This window comes from Pongo pygmaeus, chromosome 13 (genome assembly GCF_028885625.2).
Source record: "Pongo pygmaeus isolate AG05252 chromosome 13, NHGRI_mPonPyg2-v2.0_pri, whole genome shotgun sequence".
NCBI classification, from domain to species: domain Eukaryota; kingdom Metazoa; phylum Chordata; class Mammalia; order Primates; family Hominidae; genus Pongo; species Pongo pygmaeus.
Genome location: NC_072386.2, coordinates 40,293,964 through 40,318,717, shown reverse-complemented (window position 1 = coordinate 40,318,717; position 24,754 = coordinate 40,293,964). Strand labels below are relative to the sequence as shown.

The window sequence follows — 24,754 nt, the reverse complement described above, 5'->3', positions numbered from 1 at the left end:
GTGTGGTGTTATTTCTGAGGCCTCCATTCTGTTCCATTGGTCTATATATCTGTTTTGGTACCAGTACCATGCTGTTTTGGTTACTGTAGCCTTGAAATGTAGTTTGAAGTCAGGTAGCATGATGCCTCCAGCTTTGTTCTTCTTGCCCAGGAGTGTCTTGGCTATGCGGGCTCTTTTTTGGTTCCATATGAACTTTAAACTATTTTTTTCCAATTCTGTGAAGAAAGTCAGTGGTAGCTTGATGGGGACAGCATTGAATCTATAAATTACTTTGGGCAGTATGGCCATTTTCACGATATTGATTCTTCCTATCCATGAGCATGGAATGTTTTTCCATTTGTTTGTGTCCTCTCTTATTTCCTTGAGCAGTGGTTTGTAGTTCTCCTTGAGTAGGTCCTTCACATCCTTTGTAAGTTGTATTCCTAGGTATTTTATTCTCTTAGTAGCAGTTGTGAATGGGAGTTCACTGGTGGTTTGGCTGTTTGTCTGTTATTGGTGTATAGGAATGCTTGTGATTTTTGCACATTGATTTTGTATCCTGAGACTTTACTGCAGTTGCTTATCAGCTTAAGGAAGATTTGGGCTGAGACCATGGGGTTTTCTAAATGTACAATCATGTCATCTGCAAACAGAGACAAATTGACTTCCTCTCTTCCTATTTGGATACCCTTTATTGCTTTCTCTTGCCTGATTGCCCTGGCCAGAACTTCCAATATTATGTTGAATAGGAGTGGTGAGAGAGGGCATCCTTGTCTTATGCTGGTTTTCAAAGGGAATGCTTTGAGTTTTTGCCCTATCAGTATGGTATTGGCTATGGATTTCTCATAAATAGCTCTTATTATTTGGAAATATGTTCCATTGATACCTAGTTTATTGAGAGTTTTTAGCATGAATGGGTGTTGAATTTTATCGCAGGCCTTTTCTGCATCTATTGAGATAATCGTGTGGTTTTTGTCATTGGTTCTGTTTATGTGATAGTTCTGTTTATGTGATTACATTTATTGATTTGCATTTGTTGAACGAGCCTTGCATCCCAGGGATGAAGCCAACTTGATCATGGTGGATAAGCTTTTTGATGTGCTGCTGGATTTGGTTTTCCAGTATTTTATTGAGGATTTTCGCATCGATGTTCATCAGGGATATTGGCCTGAAATTTTCTTTTTTTGTTGTGTCTGTGCCAGGTTTTGGTATCAGGATGATGCTGGCCTCATAAAATGAGTTAGGGAGGAGTCCCTCTTTTTCTGTTGTTAGGAATAGTTTCAGAAGGAATGGTACCAGCTCCTCTTTGTACCTCTGGTAGAATTCGGCTGTGAATCCGCCTAGTCCTTGACTTTTTTTGGTTGATAGGGTTTTAATTACTGTCTCAATTTCAGAACTTGTTATTGGTCTATTCCAGGATTCGACTTCTTCCTGTCTTAGAATTGGGAGGGTGTATGTGTCCAGGAATTTATCCATTTCTTCTAGATTTTCTAGTTTATTTGCGTAGAGGTGTTTATAGTATTCTCTGATGGTAGTTTGTATTTCTGTGGGTTCAGTGGTGATATCCCCTATATCATTTTTTATGGCATCTATTTGATTCTTCTTGCTTTTCTCCTTTATAAGTCTGGCTAGCAGTCTGTTTTGTTGATGTTTTCAAAAAACCAGCTCTTGCATTCATTGAGTTTTTGAAGGGTTTTTTGTGTCTCTATTTCCTTCAGTTCTGCTCTGATCTTAGTTATTTCTTGTCTTCTGCTAGCTTTTGAATTTGTTTGCTGTTGCTTCTCTAGTCCTTTTAATTGTGATGTTAGGGTGTCAATTTTAGATCTTTCGTGCTTTCTCTTGTGGGCATTTAGTACTATAAATTTCCCCTAAACACTGCTTTAGCTGTGTCCCGGAGATTTGGGTACGTTATCTCTTTGTTCTCATTGGTTTGAAAGAACATCTTTATTTCTGCCTTCATTTCGTTATTTACCCAGTAGTCATTCAGGAGCAGGTTGTTCGGTTTCCATGTATTTGTGCAGTTTTGAGTGAGTTTCTTAATCCTAAGTTCTAATTTGGTTGCACTGTGGTCTGAGAGACTGTTTATTATGATTTCTGTTCTTTTGCATTTGCTGAGTAGTGTTTTACTTCCAATTATGTGGTCCATTTTAGAATCAATGTGATGTGGTGCTGAGAAGAATGTATATTCTGTTGATTTGGGGTGGAGAGTTCTGTAGATGTCTATTAGGTCCCCCTGGTCCAGAGCTGAGTTCAAGTCCTGAATATCCTTGTTAATTTTCTGTTTCATTGATCTGTCTGATATTGACAGTGGGGTGTCAAACTCACCCACTATTATTATGTGGGAGTCTAAGTCTCTTTGTAGGTGTCTAAGAACTTGTTTTATGAATCTAGGTGTTCATGTATTGGGTGCATATATATTTAGGATAGTTCACTCTTGCTGCATTGGTCCCTTTACCATCATGTAATACCCTTCTTTGTCTCTTTTGATCTTTGTTGGTTTAAGATCTGTTTTATCAGAGATTAGGATTGCAACTCTTGCTTTTTTTTGCTTTCCATTTGCTTGGTAAATATTCTTCCATCCCTGTATTTTGAGCCTATGTGTGTCTTTGCACGTGATATGGTTCTCCTGAATACAGCACACTGATGGGTCTTGACTCTTTATCCAATTTGGCAATCTGTATCTTTTAATTGGGGCATTTAGCCCGTTTACATTTAAGGTTAATATTTTTATATGTGAATTTGATCCTGTCATGATGGTAGCTGGTTGTTTTGCCCATTAGTTAATGCAGTTTCTTCATAGTGTCGATGTTCTTTACAATTTGGTATGTTTTTGCAGTGGCAGATACCGATTGTTCCTTTCCATGTGTAGTGCTTCTTTCAGGAGCTCTTGTAAGGCAAGTCTGGTGGTGACAAAATCCCTCAGCATTTGCTTGTCTGTAAAGGACTTTATTTCTCCTTCGCTTATGAAGCATAGTTTGGATGGATATGAAATTCTGGTTTGAAAATTGTTTTCTTTACGAACATTGAATATTGGCCTTAACTCTCTTCTGGCTTGTAGGGTTTCTCTATAGAGAGATCTGCTGTTAGTCTGATGGGCTTCCCTTTGTGGGTAACCCAGTGTTTCTCTCTTACTGCCCTTAATATTTTTTCTTTCATTTCAACCTTGGTGAATCTACTGATTATGTGTCTTGGGGTTGCTCTTCTCGAGGAGTATCTTTGTGGCATTCTCTGTATTTCCTGAATTTGAATGTTGTTCTGTCTTGCTAGGTTGGAGAAGTTCTCCTGGATAATATCCTAAAGAGTGTTTTCCAGCTTGGTTCCATTCTCTCCGTCACTTTCAGGTACACCAATCAAATGTAGATTTGGTCTTTTCACATAGTCCCGTATTTCTTGGAGGCTTTTTCCTTTTTATTCTTTTTTCTCTAATCTTGTCTTCTCTGTTTATTTCATTAAGTGGATCTTCAATCAATGATATCTTTTCTTCCGCTTGATTGATTCAGCTATTGATACTTGTGTAGTCTCCACAAAGTTCTCGTGCTGTGTTTTTCAGCTCTGTCAGGTCATTTATGTTCTTTTCTACATTGGTTATTCTAGTTAGCCATTTGACTGACTCTTTTTGAAGGTTCTTATCTTCCTTGCATTAGGTTAGAACATGGTCCTTTAGCTCAGAGTTGTTTGTTATTACCCACCTTCTGAAGCCTACTTCTGTCAGTTCGTCAAACTCATTCTCTGTCCAGCTTTGTTCCCTTGCTGGCGAGGAGTTGTCATCCTTTGGAAGAGGAGAGGTATTCTGGTTTTTAGAATTTTCAGCCTTTTTGCACTGTTTTTTCCTCATCTTTGTGGATTTATCTTCCTTTGGTCTTTGATGTTGGTAACCTTTAGATGGAGTCTTTGAGTGGATGTGCTAATCCTTTCTGTTTGTTTCTTTTCCTTCTGATAGTCAGGCCCCTCTTCTGCAGGTGTGTTGGAGTTTGCTGGAGGTCCACTCCTGACCCTGTTTGCTTGGGTATCACCAGTAGAGGCTACAGAGCAGCAAAGATTGCTGCCTGTTCTTTCCTTGGGAAGCTTCAACCCAGTGGGGCACCTGCCAGATGCCAGCCAGAACTCTCCTGTAGGAGGTGTCTGTTGGCCCCAACTGGGAGATATTGACAGGTGAAGCCAGCTGGGCTTCTGGGTTGGGTGGGGACTTGGAGAATTTTTCTGTCTAGCTAAAGGATTGTAAACACACCAATCAGTGCTCTGTGTCTAGCTAAAGGTTTGTAAACACACCAATCAGCACTCTGTAAAAACGGACCAATCAGCACTCTGTAAAATGGACCAATCGGCGCTCTGTAAAATGGACTAATTAGCAGGACATGGACGGGGCCAAATAAGGGAATAAAAGCTGGCCACCCGAGCCAGCACGGGCAACCTGCTTGGGTGTCCCCTTCCATACTGTGGAAGCTTTGTTCTTTCGCTCTTCACAATAAATCTTGTTGCTGCTCACTCTTTGGGTCCGCACTACCTTTATGAGCTGTAACACTCACTAAGAAGGTCTACGGCTTCACTCCTGAAGTCAGCGAGACCACGAATCACTGGGAGGAATAAACAACTCTGGACGCGCCACCTTTAAGAGCTGTAACACTCACTGCGAAGGTCTGTGGCTTCACTCTTGAAGTCACCAAGACCATTAACCCACTGGAAGGAAGAAACTCTGGACACATCTGAAGGAACAAACTCTGGACACACCATCTTTAAGAACTGTAACACTCACCGCGAGGGTCTGCGGCTTCATTCTTGAAGTCAGCGAGACCAAGAACCCACCAGAAGGAACCAATTCCAGACACAGTATCTCCTAGTCAGTATACATGGGAGTCAGGGACCCACTTGAGGAGGCAGACTGACCCTTAGCAGAGCTCGAACGCTGTGCTGGGAGGTCCGCTGCTCTCTTTAGAGCTGTCAGACAGGGACGTTTAAGTCTGCTATAAGCCCCTGACTGGGGCTGCTGCCTTTTTGTAGAGATGCCCTGTCCAGAGAGGAGCAATCTGGCAGTCTGGCCACAGCAGTTTTGCTGAGCTGCAGTGGGCTCTGCCCAGTTCGAACTTCCCAGCAGCTTTGTTTACACTGTGGCGGTAAAACTGCCTACTCAAGCCTCAGCAATGGTGGACGCCCTTCCCCCACCAACCTTGACTGTCCCAGGTAGATCTCAGATTGCTGCTGCCCTGGCAGCGAGAATTTAAAGCCAGCAGATCTTAGTTTCTTGGGCTCCGTGGGGGTGGGACCCGCTGAGCCAGACCACTTGGCTTCATGGCTTCTCTCTCGCTTGCGTTCTGGGCGCCACTAGGGTATGGAAAAAAAAAAAGCTCCTGCAGCTAGTTCGGTGTCCGCCCAATTGGCTGCACAGTTTTGTGCTTGAAACCCAGGGCCCTGGTGGGATAGGCACTGGAGGGAATTTCCTGGTTTGTGGGATATAAAACCGTGGGACAAGCACAGTATCTGTGCCGGAGTTCCTCGGACTGAGTCCTTCATGGCTTCCCTTAGGTAGGGGAGAAAATTCCCCCACCCCTTGCGCTTCCCAGGTGAGGTGGTGCCCCACCCTGCTTCGGCTAGCCCTCCGTGGGCTGCACTCACTGTTCAGCGAGTCCTAGTGAGATGAACCGGGTACTTCAGTTGGAAATGCAGAAATCACCCACCTTCTGTGTTGATCTCGCTGAGCTGCAGACCAGTGCTGTTCCTATTTGGCCATCTTGAATCTCAGTAGTGCCACAATTATTGAGTTTCATGTTAACAAATAAATTGTATTGAGTAGGCCAGTTTACAAATTCAGAATCCATGAATAAGGACTATCTCTAAAAGATAAGGGGTGTTTTAACAGAACCATCGTATCATCATCATGCTTTGAATTCTATAATTATTCTCTATTATAATTAAATATCTAGTCCGTTTTCACATTTCTCGGATTGTCTAATACCTTTTTTAAAAAAGGTTGGTTTGTTCCTAGGAGGATCAAACATGCATAGTCTACCTGCTGAATATATAGGTTCATTTTTTTCCTCTTCCATCTTTCTCTTACTCTTTTTTTTTCCTTGCAATTTATTTTTGGAATAAATTGGGTTATTTGTTCTGTAGAGTTTCCCCAAATCTGGCTTATTGTAGTACTCTGTACCCTATAGTTGCCATAAATAGGAGCTTATTTAGATTCATTTTTGATATTTTGGCAAAAATAATCTTTTTAGATGTTACTATTTACAAGGCTTACTGTGGAGATTTTACAGGTTCAGTTCCAGACCACTGCAATAAAGCAAATATTACAATAAAGCAAGTCACACAAATTTTTTAGTTTCCCATTGCATTTAAAAGTTATATTCAGAATGATTTATAATTGAAATAATAAAATAGAATTGAAAGCACTCTATATTAGCTAACCTGTGGACTTAATCCTTTGGGAAGCAATGTAATTGTGTAAAGTCGCAATTAATGTTGCTAGGTACAAAGTTGTATTTAAATTTGTAATTATGTAGAACTGATATCACACTATGTAGAAAGATACTGGAGGCTGAAGTGGACGCCACAACAAATAATATTAGTAATAACACTGTCTACTGTCTCCTCGATAGAAAATAAAGAACAGAAGGAGAATGCAGCAAAACTCATTGGGGTCTTGGTTGAGTGTTAGTGTTGTTCATTGGGCAACTTCAGCCATGTTTTGAGAAGACTCTTTTTCTGATACCATTTGGCCTGAATCCCCATGCTTCAGTCATAGTGTCATGACTTACCATGTTTCAAAACCATAGCCTAATATATTTGCTGATAACAATCAATACGTACCAAATATTAGTAATGATTTATCTTTTTCCATTAGAGAGGCTTCAGGATTATCCTTTGCTAATACCATTACTTTTTACTAAAATTTCATGTACTTTCCTGAGTGAGAAGATGTCTGAAGAATGAGAAGGTTGAAGCAAGGTGAAGGTAGAGAAAGGGGGTGGGGTAAGAGGAAGAAAGAAGAGAAAAGAGCATTTCCTCAATGTGAAAGTTAATTTTAATTGTCAATTTGACTGGGCCATCAGATGCCCAGATATTTGGATTAACGTTAGTTTTGGATGGGTTTGTGACAGTGCTTCTGGAAGAGATTAGAGTTTGAATTGATGAACTGACTAAAGCAGACTGCCCTCTCCAATTTGGGTGGCCATCATCCAGTCATTTGAGGCCTGAATAGAACATGAAGGCTGAGGAAAGTTGAATTTGCTCTCTGCTATGATAATATGTCTTTGCCAAGCATGCCAGACATGTATGTCATATTTTTTACTTAGTACTTATTTGTGAATAAGTGTAAGAAAATGATCGCTTATCAGTAGTGCATAAATTTAGATTCAGGAAGGATAGTGATGCAAAGCAACCACAGGTTGTCCACATGGGTAGCTGAGATAGTGACACCTTTGCTTTCTGAGGGATCAGTGTTCACAAACATTGTTTTAAGCACAAAATTATTAAAAAAATATTAATTAAAACTACCTTAAGGCTATGTACGTAAGATATATGTTAAACAGAAATCAGTTTTGTGTTTAGGCTTGGTTCCCATTGCCAAGATAGCTCATTTATGTGTATGAAAATATTCTGAAATCCAAAATTTGAAATACTTCTGATCCCAACCATGTCAGATAAGGGATACTCAACCTGTATCTTTTCTGTCTATTGAGATGATCATGTGATTTTTGTTTTGTATTCTATTGATGTGATGTAGTACATAAATTGATTTTCATGTGTTAACTCAACCTTGCATTTGTAGGATAAATTCTTGGTCATGGTATATAATTATTTTTATATGTTGCTGAATTTGGCTTGCTGGTATGTTGCTGAGGACTTTTACATACCTATTTATAAGAGGTACCAGTCCATAGTTTTCTTTTCTTGTAATGTCTTTGCTTTTTATATGAGGATAATAGCCTTGTAAAATGATCTGGGAACTGTTTCCTTATATTTTATGAAGAATTTTTGAAGAATTGGTATTAATTCTTTGTTACATATTTGGTAGAATTCAGTAGTAAATCCATTCAGGTCTAGGCTTTTCTTTGTGGGTAATTTTATAGTTATGAGTTCATTTTCTTGTTATAGGTTGATTCAGATTTTCTATTTTTTCTTGAGTCAGTTTTGGTAGTTTGTGTCTTTCCAAGAATTTTCACATTTCTTCTAGGTTATCTAATATGCTGGGTATAGTTGTTCATAGTATTCCTTACATCTTTATTTTTTTTAAAGATTGGTAATATCCCCCCTTTTATTTCTGATTCTCGTAATTTTAGGCTTCTCTTTATCATGATCAGTCTAGCTAAAGGTTTGTCAATTTTATTGATCTTTTCGAAGAACCAGCTTTTGGCTGTATTGTTTTTTCTCTTCTGTTTTTCTTTTCTCTATTGTATTAATTTCTCCACTAATTTTTAGTATTTTCTTCATTCTGCTTGCTTTAGGTTTAGTTTGCTTTTATTTTTATTGACTTGAGACTTTTCCACTTCCTTGATATAGGCATTTAGAGCTATATCCTTCCATCTCAGCACTGCTTTAGCTGCATTTCGTAAGTTTTTATATTTTGTTTTTATTTTCGCTAATCTCAGAGTGATATCCTCTTTGACCTGTTGCTTATTTAGAAGCGTGTTGTTTAATTTCCACTTATTTGTGAGCTTCTCAGTTTTCCAATTTTGATTCTGATTTCCAATTTTGTTCCATTGCATTAAAATTTATTGACATTTGTTTTATGGCCAAGCATATGGTCTATCCTGACTAGAACTTCTAAGCTTGAACTTCTCTACACTGTGTTGCAAATAAAGTCAGTTTCTTTGGAAAGAGGTTAGGCCTTGTTTTACATACTGCTTTTCCTTTCAAGCAAAGTCTCTGAGTCAGGCCTCTGGAGCTGAGGATGTGAACAATATTATGCTTCTCTTTGAGTGACCCCCACCCCGCTCTAGGAGCTGATTGCTTAGTGGAAGGGAGGCAGCAGCCTAAGGTTCTCTTGGCTTGCCTCTCCTCACATGACACCTGTGCATCACAAGCTGGGGTCTCAATATGCTACACCCAAATTAGAGCCTATGTTCCATAATTTGGAGCTGGACGGAAGAAAGGAGTACCCACTACTCAATTGCACTTGAGTTGGACTTAGCCTCAGCAGCAGTTAGCTGGGGCAGGATGAGAATTGTTGATATCCTGTTCTTCCTGGGAGGAAAACCCTCCAACTGGGAACAGGAGGAAGAGGGAGCCCTGTGTTCTTGGCTGCAGCTGTCTGGAATGGAGTCTACACCATGTTGAGCTGGAAAGATGGAAGGAGGCAGTGGTTTTGGTTTAGATACCACAAACATTGCCTTTCATACTGATTGATAGATTTTCTTGGATAGATGTTTCTTCATTTGCTGTTTGATCTTAGGACCATTTTTTAGAGGCTTTAGGTGATTGTTAATAATTTTCACCAGTTTCACTGGAGAGTGGGTCAGGAGAGCTCTTCAATCATCATCTCTCAATGTTTGTTGTTTTAAACTGCCAAATCTTGGGGTAATTTGTTATACTTCAATAGATAAATACTGGATCAAAAGATACAATGGCAATTGTGATAGAGATTGTGAAATCACTGACTTTAGAAGTTGTACCAACTTACACTTCCACCAGAAAATATAAGAAGGTGCTTATTTTCTCTACATTCCTGGCCATCATATTGTTTTTAAACTTTTAAATTTTTTTATCTGAAATGTAAAAAATTATATCCTGAAGTAGTTTTCACTTGCATTTCTCTTATTATTTGTAAGTGAGCTCTAAGGGCCGTTTTATATCCTTTCCATGGGATTTTTCTTTTATATATCTTTGTATATCCATTGTTGTGCCATGTCTAATTCATGTCCTATGGTGCCCTTCAAACTCACTATATTATGTAAAGAACTTATTGGCTTCTTCTTTTAGTTATTTTACTACCTAACTTTCTCACTATCACAGGCATGCCATATTCTTCCTTTTCTTTAAATTTCACATCTTGAGGGTAATCTTTGATACCTTTTGGACTCTTTGAACAGAAAATCAATGCCCAAGTTCAGTCACTCCCTCTTTTGCAGTGTCACTCAAATTTAGTAATTCCTCTGTGTCCTTAACTTTCAAATCCTCTCTCTTGGTTCTCAGTAGCTCAGCTCTGAACATCTTATTGATTTCTTTTCCAAACAAAAGTTCTGTTTTACATCTTTACTTTGAGACAAAGAAAGATATAAGCCACCAAAGAAAATAATTTGTAAAATTCAAGTTAAAGGTAGCCAATGAAAATTCTAGGACTTTCTTAATGGATATCTGGAGGAAAAATGTAACCTTTAAGCTTGGATGCCTAGAGGATACCTCATGTTGCAAAGAAACCTGACTGTGAGATTTAGACACGCATGGCCATCGTTAAAACAGATATTTCCACCACATTTACCCATTCATCAGGTATCAATTGAATGTCATTTGATTGTCAGACACTCTGAAAAAGTTAGAGAAAGAGATAGCTCTGCATTTAGCTATTAAAGAATACTCTCTAATAGGAAAGACATTTGTAGAAAGAGACAATTTATAATAAGAATTTGATAAATACTATAATGATATTCATATTAATGTAATTATTTGATCTCTGGAAAAAGTTAAAAAAGTTCTCACTCTCACTAATTCTAAGTAATTAGAAATTTATGTTGTTGAAAATCAAATTTTGATTTCCTTAGTAGAATAATGTCATACTAGAAAATATTTTTATACTATGATTTTATTCGTATAAATTTGTAGAAAATATTATTTTCTATGATATGTAGATATTTAAGTTTACCTGTCACTTTATGAGTTTATTATAAATTACTACTGGAAAAAGGACATTTTGAATATATCATTTGTTTATTAGCTCTACAAATCTAATTTCCTTGCTATTATATATAAACTCTCACTTTAGATTATTGGTATCATAGAGTACAACCACTGTATTTTATCTTTAAACACATAAGGAAACAATCTCAGGAGGCAGGAGTAATAAACATTGAAGAAACAGTAACATGGAGTTTCGTAGAAATATTAATACATTAGGAGCCATAGGAGCTTGAATTGTTCAACTTTTCTTTGAATAACTACAAATGTGTGCCAAACTCCAGTATCTTTGCCTTAGACACAAATTTCATCCTGGCTTTAAAAATTAGTATTAGTAATACATTATTTTTTCCATAAAGAACTTTGAGTTTGGAGTAAAGCAAAAACAATTACTATTATTTGCCTGCTAAAATTATATTGTGAATAATTTTGTAGACTTATCCAACAGTGTGCTGTCCTGCATTTTGTGTAACTTTAGGTACTGCAGCTTATAATCCATCTACTGTTACAAATAATCTCAGGAAGTGAATTACTGTGTTTCTTTGCTGCTGCAGATCCATCCAGAGTTGAGCTATTAATCTGTTTCCTCCAGTCCTTTTTTTTTTCATTACATTTGCTTCTATGGTTAATCTTTTTTGTGTTACTTTCTGTTTTTTCTTTTCTATCAATAGTTATTTGACATCTATTTGTCTTAGGGCAGTGATCTCAGTGTGGTCTGTCTGAAGACCTGTGCTGGTAAGGAGAATGTGCCAGAATGTATATCAACGTTGTGCCCTCTTCACTGAGAAAGCTTTGATACTTGTCTTTCTTTATTCCTTTTTTCTTTTTTTTTGAGACAGAGTCTCGCTCTGTCACTGAGGCTGGAGTGCAGTGGCGCGATCTCGGCTCACTGCAAGCTCTGCCTGCCGTGTTCATGCCATTCTCCTGCCTCAGCCTCCTGAGTAACTGGGACTACAGGCGCCCACCACCGTGCCCGGCTAATTTTTTGTATTTTTAGTAGAGACAGGGTTTCACTGTGTTAGCCAGGTTGGTCTCCATCTCCTGACCTCATGATCTGCTCGCCTCGGCCTCCCAAAGTGCTGGGATTACAGGTGTGAGCCACCGCACCCAGCCTTGTCTTGTGTTCTTTTATGGCCAACTAGTAACAACCAATTCACAGTCCTGCATTTTGAGTAGCATTGCCTTAAGTTCCTATACTTTGTTACACACTACCTTCACTAGAGATACACTAAGCTTTGTTGGTAGAAGAGAATACAGTGTGAAGAGAACTGGAATAGTGGTCTTCAGGGAATCACCAAATGCTCTTGAGGACCTCATAAAACATATAGGTGGTATAATTAATTATTTTTCCATCTGGGTGTTTCCCTGAGTTGTTGCATTTGCTTTACTTTTATTGCACCTGAGGATGGAGGGAGGGAAGTGGTTTGGTGGGCGGGAGGGTGCACAGACTGTGGGGTGTAGAACAGTTGCCATAAAGTCAGTCAATGGAAACATTTCTAACTGGGCAGGGTGAAGCTCTTTTTCATTTTGGTTTCAATGGATGGAGTGACTTCTCACATTAATTACTGATTTGGAATTAGATTGGAGGATGTTAACTGTATTTTTAGGCAGACTTCTGGTTTTGATGAGGTATTAGTCTGTTCTCACACTGCTAATAAAGATGTACCTGAGACTGGGTAATTTATAAAGAAAAAGAGGTGTAATTGATTCACAATTCCACATGGCTTGGGAGACCTCACAATCATGGCAGAAGGTGAACGAGACCAAAGTCACGTCGTAACATGGTGGCAGACAAAAGAGCATGTGCAGTGGAACTCGCTTTTATAAAACCATCAGATCTTGTGAGACTTGTTCACTATCATAAGAATGGGGTTGGGGGGGTAAGATTCCTCCCTGTGATTGAGTTACCCCCCCACTGGGTCCCTCCCACCACAAGTGGGGATTATGGGAGCTACAATTCAAGATTTGGGTGAGGACACAGCCATACCATATTGGATGATATATGAATGTACTAATGCATTGTTTTATTGTTATGATAATTATGCTCTTCCCCCCATTTTTAGAAATTATTCTAGAAATCAGTATAATAAAGTACAAGTTGATACTGTGTTTTTGTGATTCATTAGATATCATTAGCAAATCATGCATAGATAGATTCTGCTTATTCAGTAGTCTCTTGAATATTGCTTTAACAGCATTTATATTTCATTGTAATTATTTCTGTGTGTCAGTTTGTTGCCTTTTCCATTGAACAGTGGGAGGACCATATTGTGCATATTTTCCACAGTGCTTATTACAGTCCCTGGCACAAAGGCACTGAATAAATGAATGAATAACTGAACAAGCAAATGCATGATATTATAATACAAGGTAGTGGAAACTAGTATCTTGAAGATAAGAATAAATAAGTGTATTTGCATATTAAAAAACGTTGATCTGGCTGGGCACAGTGACTCATGCCTGTAATCCCAGCACTTTGGGCGGCTGAGGCATGTGGATTGCTTGAGCTCAGGAGTTCAAGACCAGCCTGGCCAACACAGTGAAACCCTGTCTCTACAAAAATTACAAAAATTAGTTGGGTGTGGCGGCGCACATCTGTAGTTCCAGCTACCTGGGAGGCTGAGGTGGGAGGATAGCTTGAGCCCAGGAGGTGTAGTTTGCAGTGAGCCAAATTCATGCTACTGCACTCCAGCCTGGGCAACAGAGCAAGACTCTGTCTGAAAAAAAAAAAAATGGCCAGAAGCAGTGGCTCACCCCTGTAATCCCAGCACTTTGGAAGGCTGAGGCCAGCAGATCACTTGAGGCCAGGAGTTCAAGACCAGCCTGTCCAACATGGCGAAAACCCATCTCTACTAAAAATACAAAAATTAAACTGGCATGGTGTCGCGTGCCTGTAATCCTAGCTCCTTGGGAGGCTGAGGCAGGAGAATCACTTGAACTTGAAAGGCAGAGGTTGCAGTGAGCCAAGATTGCCTGACTGCACTCCAGCCTGGGCAGCAGAGTGAGACTCTGTCTCAAAAAAAAAAAAAAAAAAAAAAAAAAGTTGATCTTTTGAAACGATCTTTCATTCTTTCAAAAGAAAAAAAAAAAACATTTGTTAGCTGTAATCGAATATGTATAAGACCAAGTCCGGATTTAACATCAAATTTATAAAACTCCTTATTTTTATGTTTTTTTTTTTTTTTTTTTTTTTGAGGTGGAGTCTAGCTTTGTTGCCCAGGCTGGAGTGGAGTGACGCCACCTCGGCTCGCTGCAACCTCTGCCTCCCTGGTTCAAGGGATTCTCCTGACTCAGGAGAATCCCAGCCTCCTGAGTAGCTGGGATTACAGGTGTGCTCCACAACAGCCAGCTAATTTTTGTATTTTTTGTAGAGACAGGGTTTCACTATGTTGGCCACGCTCGTCTCGAATTCCTGACCTCAGGTGATCTGCCTGCCTTAGCCTTCCAAAGTGCTGGGATTACTGGTGTGAGCCACTGTGCCCAGCCAAGAACTCCTTATTTTTATGTAGGACTTTAACCGCTCTACTAGAATAAAAGTCCAGATTCTTAGAACATTTTTCTTTTTTTTCTTTCTTTTTTTTTTTTTTTGAGACACAGTCTCACTCTGTTGCCCAGGCTCAAGTGCAGTGGCGCAATCTTGGCTCACTGCAACCTCTGCCACCCAGATTCAAGTGATTCTCCTGCCTCAGCCTCCCAAGTAGTTGGTATTACAGGTGCCTGCCATCATGCCCGGCTAATTTTTTTTTGTATTTTTAGTAGAGATGGGGTTTCACCATGTTGGCCAGGCTGGTCTTGAACTCCTGACCTCATGATCCATCCGCCTTGGCCTCCCAAAGTGCTGGGATTACAGGCGTGACCTATCGTGCCTGGCCTCTTGGAACATTTTCCTAAGTGACTTTTGTTAAAATAATTAATTTCAACCTTTGATCCCATGTATTGAGAGAATACCACATTTTTTTTCATATAAAGTGAAAATTTGAAACTATGACAGTAGGAATTTAGGTTAAATGTGATGGGTTAAGCATAAGTATTTATCTTTACCTCCTCCCCAAATCCCACTAAAATGACTAGTAGAGTTTTAAAAGTGTAGAAGCACCTAAAGAGAAATAGAGAAAAGGTGACAGTGGATGACGGATGTTAGTAAATTCTAGAATTATGTAAGGTGAATTGATAAGTGGTAACTGACTTAGCAGAATGGGGAAAGTTGAAATATATAGAATGTAGAAATTTCTAGTAATAGGTGACATCAGTGATCTGTGATGGTTGGAGTGAAGGATGAGGCTACAAAATGGGAAAATTGAATTAAAGTCTATATAAGGAGCATGTAGACTCTCTGGTCCTCCTCCTCTCATTAAGGCAGGAGGCAGGAATTTTATTTCCTTGAAAAATTGATATAAGTATCTTCTGGACTTAGGGACCTCAGGCATATCAAGGTACAGGATTAGCTATTATGAAAACTGGGGGAATAAGTGAATGCCTATTCTACTGAATAATGGGACACTAACTGAATTATTCAGCCTCAGAGTTGCTGGAAGCAGAGTCCTGAACTATCCAGGCATAAGACAAAATAATTCTTCTCTGGAGAAACTAAGCATCCCTAGAGAAACAACAGAGACACACTGACAGGTCCTAACAAAATGACACTTCCCCCACACTGTTAACTATAGAGACCTTTGGGCAAGCCCTCCACCCCCATCCTAGGCCAAGTAAAACTATCAAACATCATTTTTAGTTCCTCATTCTTAAATATGAATGTGAAACAAATGATCATAAGACATTTGAGTAAAACTTTTAATATGAAGGATAAGAAACCAGAAGTAACAGAAAAATGGAGTTCAGAGAAGACAGAGATATGCTGAATAAAACAAAGGAAAAAACTCCTATGATTAATATTGTAAGACATGTAAGGGAAAATTTGGTGTACGTGAAACATGAACAGGTGACAAAAAAAGAGAAAGAGTACTTGGAAATTAAATAAATATAACAATAAATGATTGTCAAAATAAAAAATTAACTAGAGGGGCTAGAAGATGAGGTTGAATAAATATTCCAAAAATTATAACAGAGACAAAGGAGTAGTAAATAGGAGCAAAAGGAAAAGAATAAGAATCAATATAGGTGCTGTAACAGTGATTAATAGGAATTTCAGTAGCAGAGAACAGAGAAAAATGGACATTTTAAAGGAAGTAATTCAAGAAAATTTTCAAATTCAGGCTCAGGAGTTTAGGATTGAAAGCATCCATCGATTGTCCGGCACAAAGAACTATTGCAAGGTACATTATTATGCAATTTTAGAATGTTGGAGATAGTGAGACGATCATAAAACCTCTTGGGAAAAAATACAGCCACATACATAGAGTTAATAATTAGAATAACAGTGATTGCCTCAATTGCTAGAAGCTAGAAGACATGGAGCAATGCTTTCATAATTCTGGGAGATAAATTATTTTCAACCTAAAATTCTATAACCAGCCAAATATTAATCAAGTTTAAAGTAATAATAAAGACATTTTCTGTAATACATGGTCTCACATCTCCCATGTACATATTCTTAGGAGGCCACTGGAAGATGTGTACCACCAAAACGAAGAATATACCAAAAAACATAAAAAGTTGGGATTGAGAAAATGTGAGATCCAACACATGAATAATATAAAGATATTCCAAGGTGAAGATGAAAGAAGATACAGAAGACTTGGTAGCAGTAGTTCTCAATGAAGCAGGACTACAACAGTTCTTTAAGAAGGATGACTCTGAAAAAATTAGCACTGATAGATTGTAATGTTTTTGAGAAAGATATTTCATACTTTTTGAGAATTTTAGAAAGGATTAGTGATAAGTAAACAGAAAACTGCACAAATAAAAGTGACATAATTTTTGTTTTTTAAAAAAGGAAAAAGAGCTTTTCTTAACATTTCTCTCCATTACATTAATTAACATGACTACTAAATCATCACTTCCTTGTAGGATTCCAAATGTGATGCCATATTGATTGTAAGGGGTGTGTGTAAGTTTCTTGAGAGTTCCTACTCTAGATGAGTTCACTTCAAAAAAATTCTTTTCAATATCCTGTTCTTTCTCATCTCTCAGTTTTGCCTCTTATCTTTCACATGAGGAATTAGAAAAGCTGTCTATACTGCTTTTCTTTTGAGATCCACACACAATTCAAGGACCAAAAGGTCAGCATAAATTTATGCTTCTCTTAGCAAGCATGTGTTTAATGTCAGAAGGAAGGGAAGGTGCATAGGCTGTTAAGGCCTGATAGAACCTAAAAGGAAGAATATACCAAAGGTATTTGTAGGGGCACTAGAAAGCAAGCAAGACATTTTCTGCTCTGATGTTAACAGTTGTCAGTAAGTGAAAAATTCTACAATGAGGTATAGCATATGTATCTTCACAGTGAGATTAATGCAGTCAGCTAAACAGTGAGGTTGTTAATAACAGAGTGATGCAATTTTTAACTGTTCAGAGAAACAAAAAGTTATACATGAAAGGAAGTGTCATCATAGTACACCATGTCGCTTAGCTGTGAACCATACATAATAAGTATTATGTTAAAAAACTAGACTAAAAATCAGGATTTACACCTGCCATATAAACACTGGTCAGACGGCACAGCCCCCAGAAGTGCTGGGGTAGTGTACCCTGAGGAAAACTCAAAGAGAGGGGCTCCCTGGCAAGTGTGTAGGCACTCCATTGTCCTCTTCCCTCTGGGGCAGTATAAAGCAGTCTGACAAGATTACACATGTCAGACTCTGGGAAAATTACCCCGTCACTTCTGGTATGATGAGAGACTGGGAGACACATTATAAAATGTATATAATGGTTTTTGCTATTCAAATATGTTTATTTCCTGAGTGTGACTAGTAAAAAGTTAGATAATAAGGCATGTTGAGTTATTGGAATCCTCTTTTGATTCTATGTGTTGGTTAGCAGATAGCAAATATTATAATAGCAACGGATACTAGCCCTCTCAAACACTCAAAAGAAAATCTATCTAAATGTGTTTAGATCCAAGGGCTATCAATGTTGGGAAGAAATGGGTAAGAAGGAAAAAGATTATGTTCCTGTCTTTCTTGATGTTAGTTAGCAAAGAAAGTAAAAAAAAAAAAAAAAAAAAAAAGTTATGTCCCCAAATTTAAGAAATAAGTAATGTATGACCTAATGAATACATTTATGGATGGTACTTGGGACTGCTTTTTTGGTGGTGGTGGTGGTTTTTTTGGTTATGTCTTAATAACTGTGTTTAAGTTGAAAAAATAACATGTAACTTCGATGATATTAACAATTAAATAAAAATACGTGACTATTCATGCTGATTCTGTATGTGATCTTCGATTAATTTGAAAGTTGCATATAAGTTAGCATAGCAGATTTTTAGGCTATTTATTATTTTGAAACTCTGAAGTTTACTTGTTGAATAAATGTCCTGTATAGCAACATTTATTAACCACAGGTATCTATTTATTTTGTTATACTTTATATACCATTTATGATAAAGACCTTTTTTTCCAGTTTTGGTTTATTTGAAACCATAGATGGCTCTATTGAATAAGGATTATGAATAAGAGTGGGTAGAGTAGGGTGATGAATTGTGAAGTTTTGTGTTGGTTCTAGTGAAGGTGATAGTTTTACCGAAAGACCAGGTCAGCAACAAATTACAGGGGCAGGAGTTATGGAAAGTTTGTTTACTGCCATAGTCTGGCATCCATTTTTTACCTTTTATTTGAATAGATTTAGAGTCTTTTTATTTTTCAAGTGACCGCATCTTGCTTTGTCACCCAGGATGGAGTATAGTGGTATGATCATAGCTCACTGCAGCCTCGAATCTCTGGGCTCAACTGATTCTCCTGCCTCAGCCTCCCAAGTAGCTAGGACTGCAGGTGTGCACCCAACATGTCTGTCTAATTTTTAAAAAATTTTGTACACATGGGGTCTTGCTGTTTTGCCAGGCTGTTCTTGAACTCCTGGATTCAAGCATCCTCTTGCCTCAGCCTTAGAAACTGCTGAGGTTACAGGTCTGAGCCACCACACTTGGCCTTAGAATCTTGAGTAATCCTAAACCTGATAGAACATAATGACAACCTTGTGAATATTTGGGGTCTCTTTTGATTGCTCCAGATATCCTTGGTACATTCCTTTGAATTTTTGAATATGGTTCTCACTCTGGTTCTATGAATTGAAATCAAATATTAAACTGGAGATTATAAAATCATTGACAAGACCAATGTCAAGGAGCTTTTCCCTATTTTTTTTTCTAGTTTTGTGATTTCAAGTCTTAGGATTAAGCCTTTAATCCATTTTGAGTTGATTTTTGTGTATGGCATAAGATAAGGGTCCAATTTTATTCTTCCACATGTAGCTATCTAGTTTTCTCGGTACCATTTATTGAAGAGACTTTCCTTTGCACATTGTGTGTTCTTGGCACCTTTGTTGAAAGCTAGTTGACCATTTGTGTATGGATTTGTTTCAGATTCTCTATTCTGTTCAATTGGTCTGTTTATCTGTGTTTATGCCAGTACCATGCTGTTTTGATTACTATAGCTTTGTAATCTGATTTGAAATCAGGAAGTGTGATGCTTTAGCTTTGTTCTTATTGCTGAAGATTGCTTTAGCTAGTCATGATCTTTTGCAGTTCCATATGAATTTTATGACTTTTTTTCACTTGTATGAAAAATGCCATTGGAATTTTGATAGGGATTGCATTGAATCTGTAGATTGCTTTGGGTAATATGTATATTTTAGCAATAACCATCCTTCGAATCCATGAGCTATTTTTCCAGTTATTTGTATCTTTAATTTCTTTCATCAATGTTTTATAGTTTTCAGTTATAGATCTTTCATGTATTTGGTTAGATGTATTTCTAAGTATTTATTTTTGATTCTGTTGTTAATGGGATTGTTTTATTAATTTCTTTTTCAGAGAGTATGTTTTAGTGTTATAGAAACACAACTGATTTTCATATGCTGATTTTGTATTCTGAAACTTAACTGAATTTGTTTACTAGTTTCTAACAGTTTTTTGTTTTGGAAGGAGTCTTTAATTTTCTTTATATAAGATTGTGCTATATAAAGACAGTGGCAGTTTTATTTCTTCCTTTCTAATTTGGATGGCCTTTCTTTCTTTTTCTTGCTTAATTGCTTTGGGTAGGACTTCAGTAGTATATTGAATAAAAGTGGCAAGAGTGGGTTCTCCTGATGGTGTTCCATAAGTACTGTAGGCTTTCTTTACTTTTACATTCCTTTTTACATTCTTTCTGTTCCTCTAACTGGGTAATTTCAAATTATCTGTTTTTGAGTTCACAGATTCTTCTGCTTGATTAAATCTGATGTTGACACTATTTCATTTTGCATTTCATTGTTATATTCCTCAGCTTTGGAATTTCTGTTTCTTTTTAATGATTTTTATCTCTCTGTTTTCATTCTTTTGTTCATGTATTGTTTTCTTTAATATCATTTAGTCGTCCATCTGTGTTCTCTTGTAGCTCAGTGGACTTCCTTGAAACAATTAGACTCATTTTCCTCATTACAATGTTTTGGTCAATGATGGGGTACATATTTGATGGTAGTCCCATAAGATTATGATCCTGTATTTTTACTGTACTTTTTCTATGTTTAGATATGTTTACATGCACAAATACTTACCATTGTGTTACAGTTGCCTATAGTATTCAGTACAGTAACATGCTGTACAGGTTTGTAGCTTAAGAGTTATAGACTGTACCATATAGCCTACGTGTGTAGTAGTCTATATCATTTAGGTTTATGTGAGTACACTCTGTGATATTTGCACAAGGACAGAATCACCTAATGATGCATTTCTCAGAATGAATCCTTGTTGTTAAGTTACACTTGACTGTATTTTGAATTCTTGGACAATTCAAATATCTGCACATCTTTGGGATTGGTTACTGGAAAATTGTCATTTTGTTTTTTGGTGGCATCTTGTTTTTTATTTTTTTGTGTTTGTTGCCTTGCATTGATATCTGTGCATTTGATGGAGCAGTCACTTCTAGACTTTACACACTGATTTCAGTGGCCAAAGACTTTCACCTACAGATGGTTACAAGAGTGCTGGCTTGATGAGGTGCCATGGTTCCAGCTTTGGTGAGGAGACAGTGGTATAGTCTCCATGCAGTTTTGTCAGCTGAAGTCAGTATCTGCTAAGATTGTAGGAGTCCTCAGCAGCCAAGGCTGTGTGTGTTATAAGGTGTCTGCAGGGGGAGTGAGGGCTTTTGGGTTCTTTGATGGCCAAGGCTGCTGAGGTCTTCCTGATCTCTTTTTCTCTTGTGCAGGAAGTTGTGGTTGAGGATATCCCTCTTGGTGCTGGGTCTAGCTTAGCACAGTGCCTATGGAGTGGCCATGGAGCTGATGTTTGGAGCTCAGGCATGTGTGGAGGGAGGGATGGTGACTCCAGGGTCTGGGGTAGCAGTGGTTCTAGTGTCCAGGGCACAGGCACCCCCACCAGTTTGGTAATGGTGTATGCAGTATGGGTGCTCGTGGAATAGCTAGGGAGCCAGGGTCCAAAGTGTGGTTATGTGCAAAGTTATAGGTAGCTCCAGGGTCCAGGACATTGTTACTGTCCCTGTGGTGGTGGCTTCAGTGTCCTAGGTGCAAGCACGCTAGAGTAGCCATGGAGCCAGGGTCCATAGTGCAGTTGTGCGCAGAGTGAACAGTGGCTTTAAGATCTGGGCACGGGCTAGCCTGCTGTGTTGGTGGCTTCAATGTTTGAGGCATGGATACTCATGGATTGAGCATTGAGCTGGGGTTTGGAGTGCAGGTGAATAGTGCAGCTGTAGTTCTGGGATCTGTTGCATACGTGAGGTTGCGGCGGGTGGCAGCTTCTTCTGGGGGGTGGTTATGGCTACTGTTTATCTCAGTGGTGAAAGCTGCCGTTGTCCTCTGAGGAGCAGGTTGCTGGAGTTCGTACCTATGAACACTAAGGAGACAAAATGCAGGGAGTCTGTGACTGCTTTTGGGACTGTTAAGCTCGTTAGCAGTTTATGGCTCCAAGAGTAATCTGCAGAGTAGGCTGTTGGGGACCATGGTAGCACCTGCTGTGTGGCTGATACTGATTTCCCTACACTTCTTCTTTGTTCCTAGTTGTCCCCAGACATTTTAGGTTTTATGGAATACCCCATCCATCCTTTCTGTGCAGTTATTCACCAATTTTTCCTCCATTTTTGTTGTGTAGATTCTTAATTAGACTCTTGAGACCTCTTTGGGCTATTTTGCTTATGGATAGCTTTCTAGTTATTTTTGGGGGAGGAAGATGAAGGCTGGTATTTCTTACTCTGTCATCTTGCTGTATACTGCCTTTAAATAATATATTTTTCATAATTGTAAAAAGTTTTAATGCCTAACATTTTTCTTTTTTTTTCCCTTTTTTCTTTTATGATTATTATTATTATTATTATTATTATTATTATTATACTTTAGGTTTTATGGTACATGTGCGCAATGTGCAGGTAAGTTACATATGTATACATGTGCCATGCTGGTGCGCTGCACCCACCAACTCGTCATCTAGCATCAGGTATATCTCCCAATGCTATCCCTCCCCCCTCCCCCCACCCCACAACAGTCCTCGAAGTGTGATGTTCCCCTTCCTGTGTCCATGTGTCCCCATTGTTCAATTCCCACCTATGAGTGAGAATATGCGGTGTTTGGTTCTTTGTTCTTGCGATGGTTTACTGAGAATGATGATTTCCAATTTCATCCATGTCCCTACAAAGGACATGAACTCATCATTTTTTATGGCTGCATAGTATTCCATGGTGTATATGTGCCACATTTTCTTAATCCAGTCTATCATTGTTGGACATTTGGGTTGGTTCCAAGTCTTTGCTATTGTGAATAATGCCGCAATAAACATACGTGTGCATGTGTCTTTATAGCAGCATGATTTATAGTCCTTTGGGTATATACCCAGTAATGGGATGGCTAGAAATTCCAACATTTTTCTATTGTCATTTTTATTTCCTGGATATTATTCTAAAATTGCCTAATTTAAAAAAAAGGGAAATTTTACTTAGAAAAGGCTGAACTTAGTAAAATACATAGTAGGTCAAATATAAACTTCTAGGTTTCAGTGCACTTTATTGCTAAGTCTACTTATAAGTGTATACACATTCCTCCATAAACTATTTGATCTGACAAGCCTTTACATCAAGGCCTCCAACATGATTAATATCATATTTATTTATGCTGATGTTTCATCTTTGATATCATATACTGTAAGGGAATCACTCCGGGAAACCTGAGGGAAAAGTTTTTGCATTTTGGAAAAAATAATGGTTATATCCTGTTGGAAAATTTCTACAAATTTTTGTGGAGAAAAGGAAAATTAATGGCTTCAGCATCAGTGAAGACCAATTCTCCCCCAAATTGATATCTAGGTTCAACTCAAAACCTGAACAAGATTTTTAAAAAATAGAGACAAGAGTCTTCTAAACTTCATGGAAAAGCACAGGACTAAAATAGCTAAAACAATTTTGAAAAGGAAGAAAAAGCAGGAGAAATCATTTTTGCAGATTTTAAGATGTGTTTTATAGCTATAGTAATCAAGATGGTGTGGTATTGACAGAAAACAGACACATAGATCAACAGAACAGAATAAAGAACCAAGAAATACACCCATGCAAATATGCCCAAGTGATTTTAGACAAAGATGCAAAATAGTTCAATGGGAAGAGGACGGTACTTTTAACAAATTGTGCTAGAAGAATTAGACATCCACAGGCAAAAAAAGAAAAAAAGCTTGACCTCCTTAAATCTCTTCTTAAACAGATATTAACTCAAAATGGATTGGCATGTTTGTTGACTCCTCATCCATGGACCTAAGATGTCTCTCCATTTATTTAGATCTTCTTTGATTGCTTTCAGTACCATTTTGTAGTTTTCAGCATGCAAGTCCTATATATCTTTTGTTAGATTTACACCTATGTATTTAAACTTTCTGGTACGATGCTAAATGATACTGTATTTTTATGTTTAGTGTCCATGTTTGCATTACTAGTATATAGAATAAGGATTTCCATGTGCACTTATTATTTCTAAGATTTTATTTTTTTAATGATCTCGTGATTTTTCTACATAGATAATCATGTTAATTGTAAGCAAGTGGAGTTTTATTTCTTCCTTTCTGATCTGTGTGCCTTTTATTTTATTTTATTTTCCCTTATTGTGCTGGCTATATTTTCCAGTACTATGTTGAGTAAGAGTGGTGAGAGTGGCCATCCTTGCCCTGTTCCTATTTTAGAGAGAAATCAGTCTTTCACTAAATGGTCCCTGCAAGTTTTTTGTAAATTTTTTTTTATCAAGTTGAGGAAATTTTCTGTTCCTAGATTGCTGATAATATTTTTTTATCATGAATGGGCATTTGATTCCATGAAATGCTTGTACTGCATCACTTGATATGACCAGGAGATTTTTCTTCTTCAGACTGTTGATCTGGTGGAATACATGGATTTATTTTTGAATACTGAATCAGCTTTGCCTACTGGAATAAATTTCACTTGGTCATGGTGTACAATTATACATTGCTAAATACTATTTGCTAATGTTTTGTTAAGGATTGATTGCATCTCTAATCATGAGGGATATTGGTGTATAGCTTTCTTTTATTGTACTATCTTTGGTTTTTATATCAGAGATAAGTAGCTTCATAAAATGAATCAAGAAGTGCTGCTTTCTCTTCTGTTTTCTGGAACAAATTGTGTAGAGTTGATGTTATTCTTCTTCAAATGTTTGGTGGAATTCTTTAGTAAATTATCTGAACCTGGAGAGTTCTTTTCTGGGAGTTTTCAAATTGTCAATTCGCTTTCCTTAATAGTTATAGGATTGTTCAGTTATGTATTTCATATTGGTGAAGTGTGGTAGTTTGTGCATCTTGAGGAATTGGTCAGTTTTTCTAAGTTGTCAAATTTATGTGTATAGCGTTGTA

General features: G+C 37.9%; 1 protein-coding gene across 6 annotated transcripts in view; it reads left to right on the top strand.

Moving 5' to 3' along the window:
• The window catches only part of CNTLN (centlein), a 353,870-nt gene that overhangs the window by 15,191 nt on the left and 313,925 nt on the right, over positions 1–24,754 (top strand). Inside the window, exon 3 of one of the 6 annotated variants that reach the window (XM_054501410.2) lies at positions 16,365–16,546. The exons of the other annotated variants lie outside the window; for them this stretch is intronic. Within the exon in view, the coding sequence (XP_054357385.1) occupies positions 16,365–16,527 (163 nt within the window). The 3' untranslated portion in view covers positions 16,528–16,546. Of the gene's footprint in view, positions 1–16,364; positions 16,547–24,754 lie in introns of those variants that run through there. 6 annotated transcript variants of the gene reach the window in all.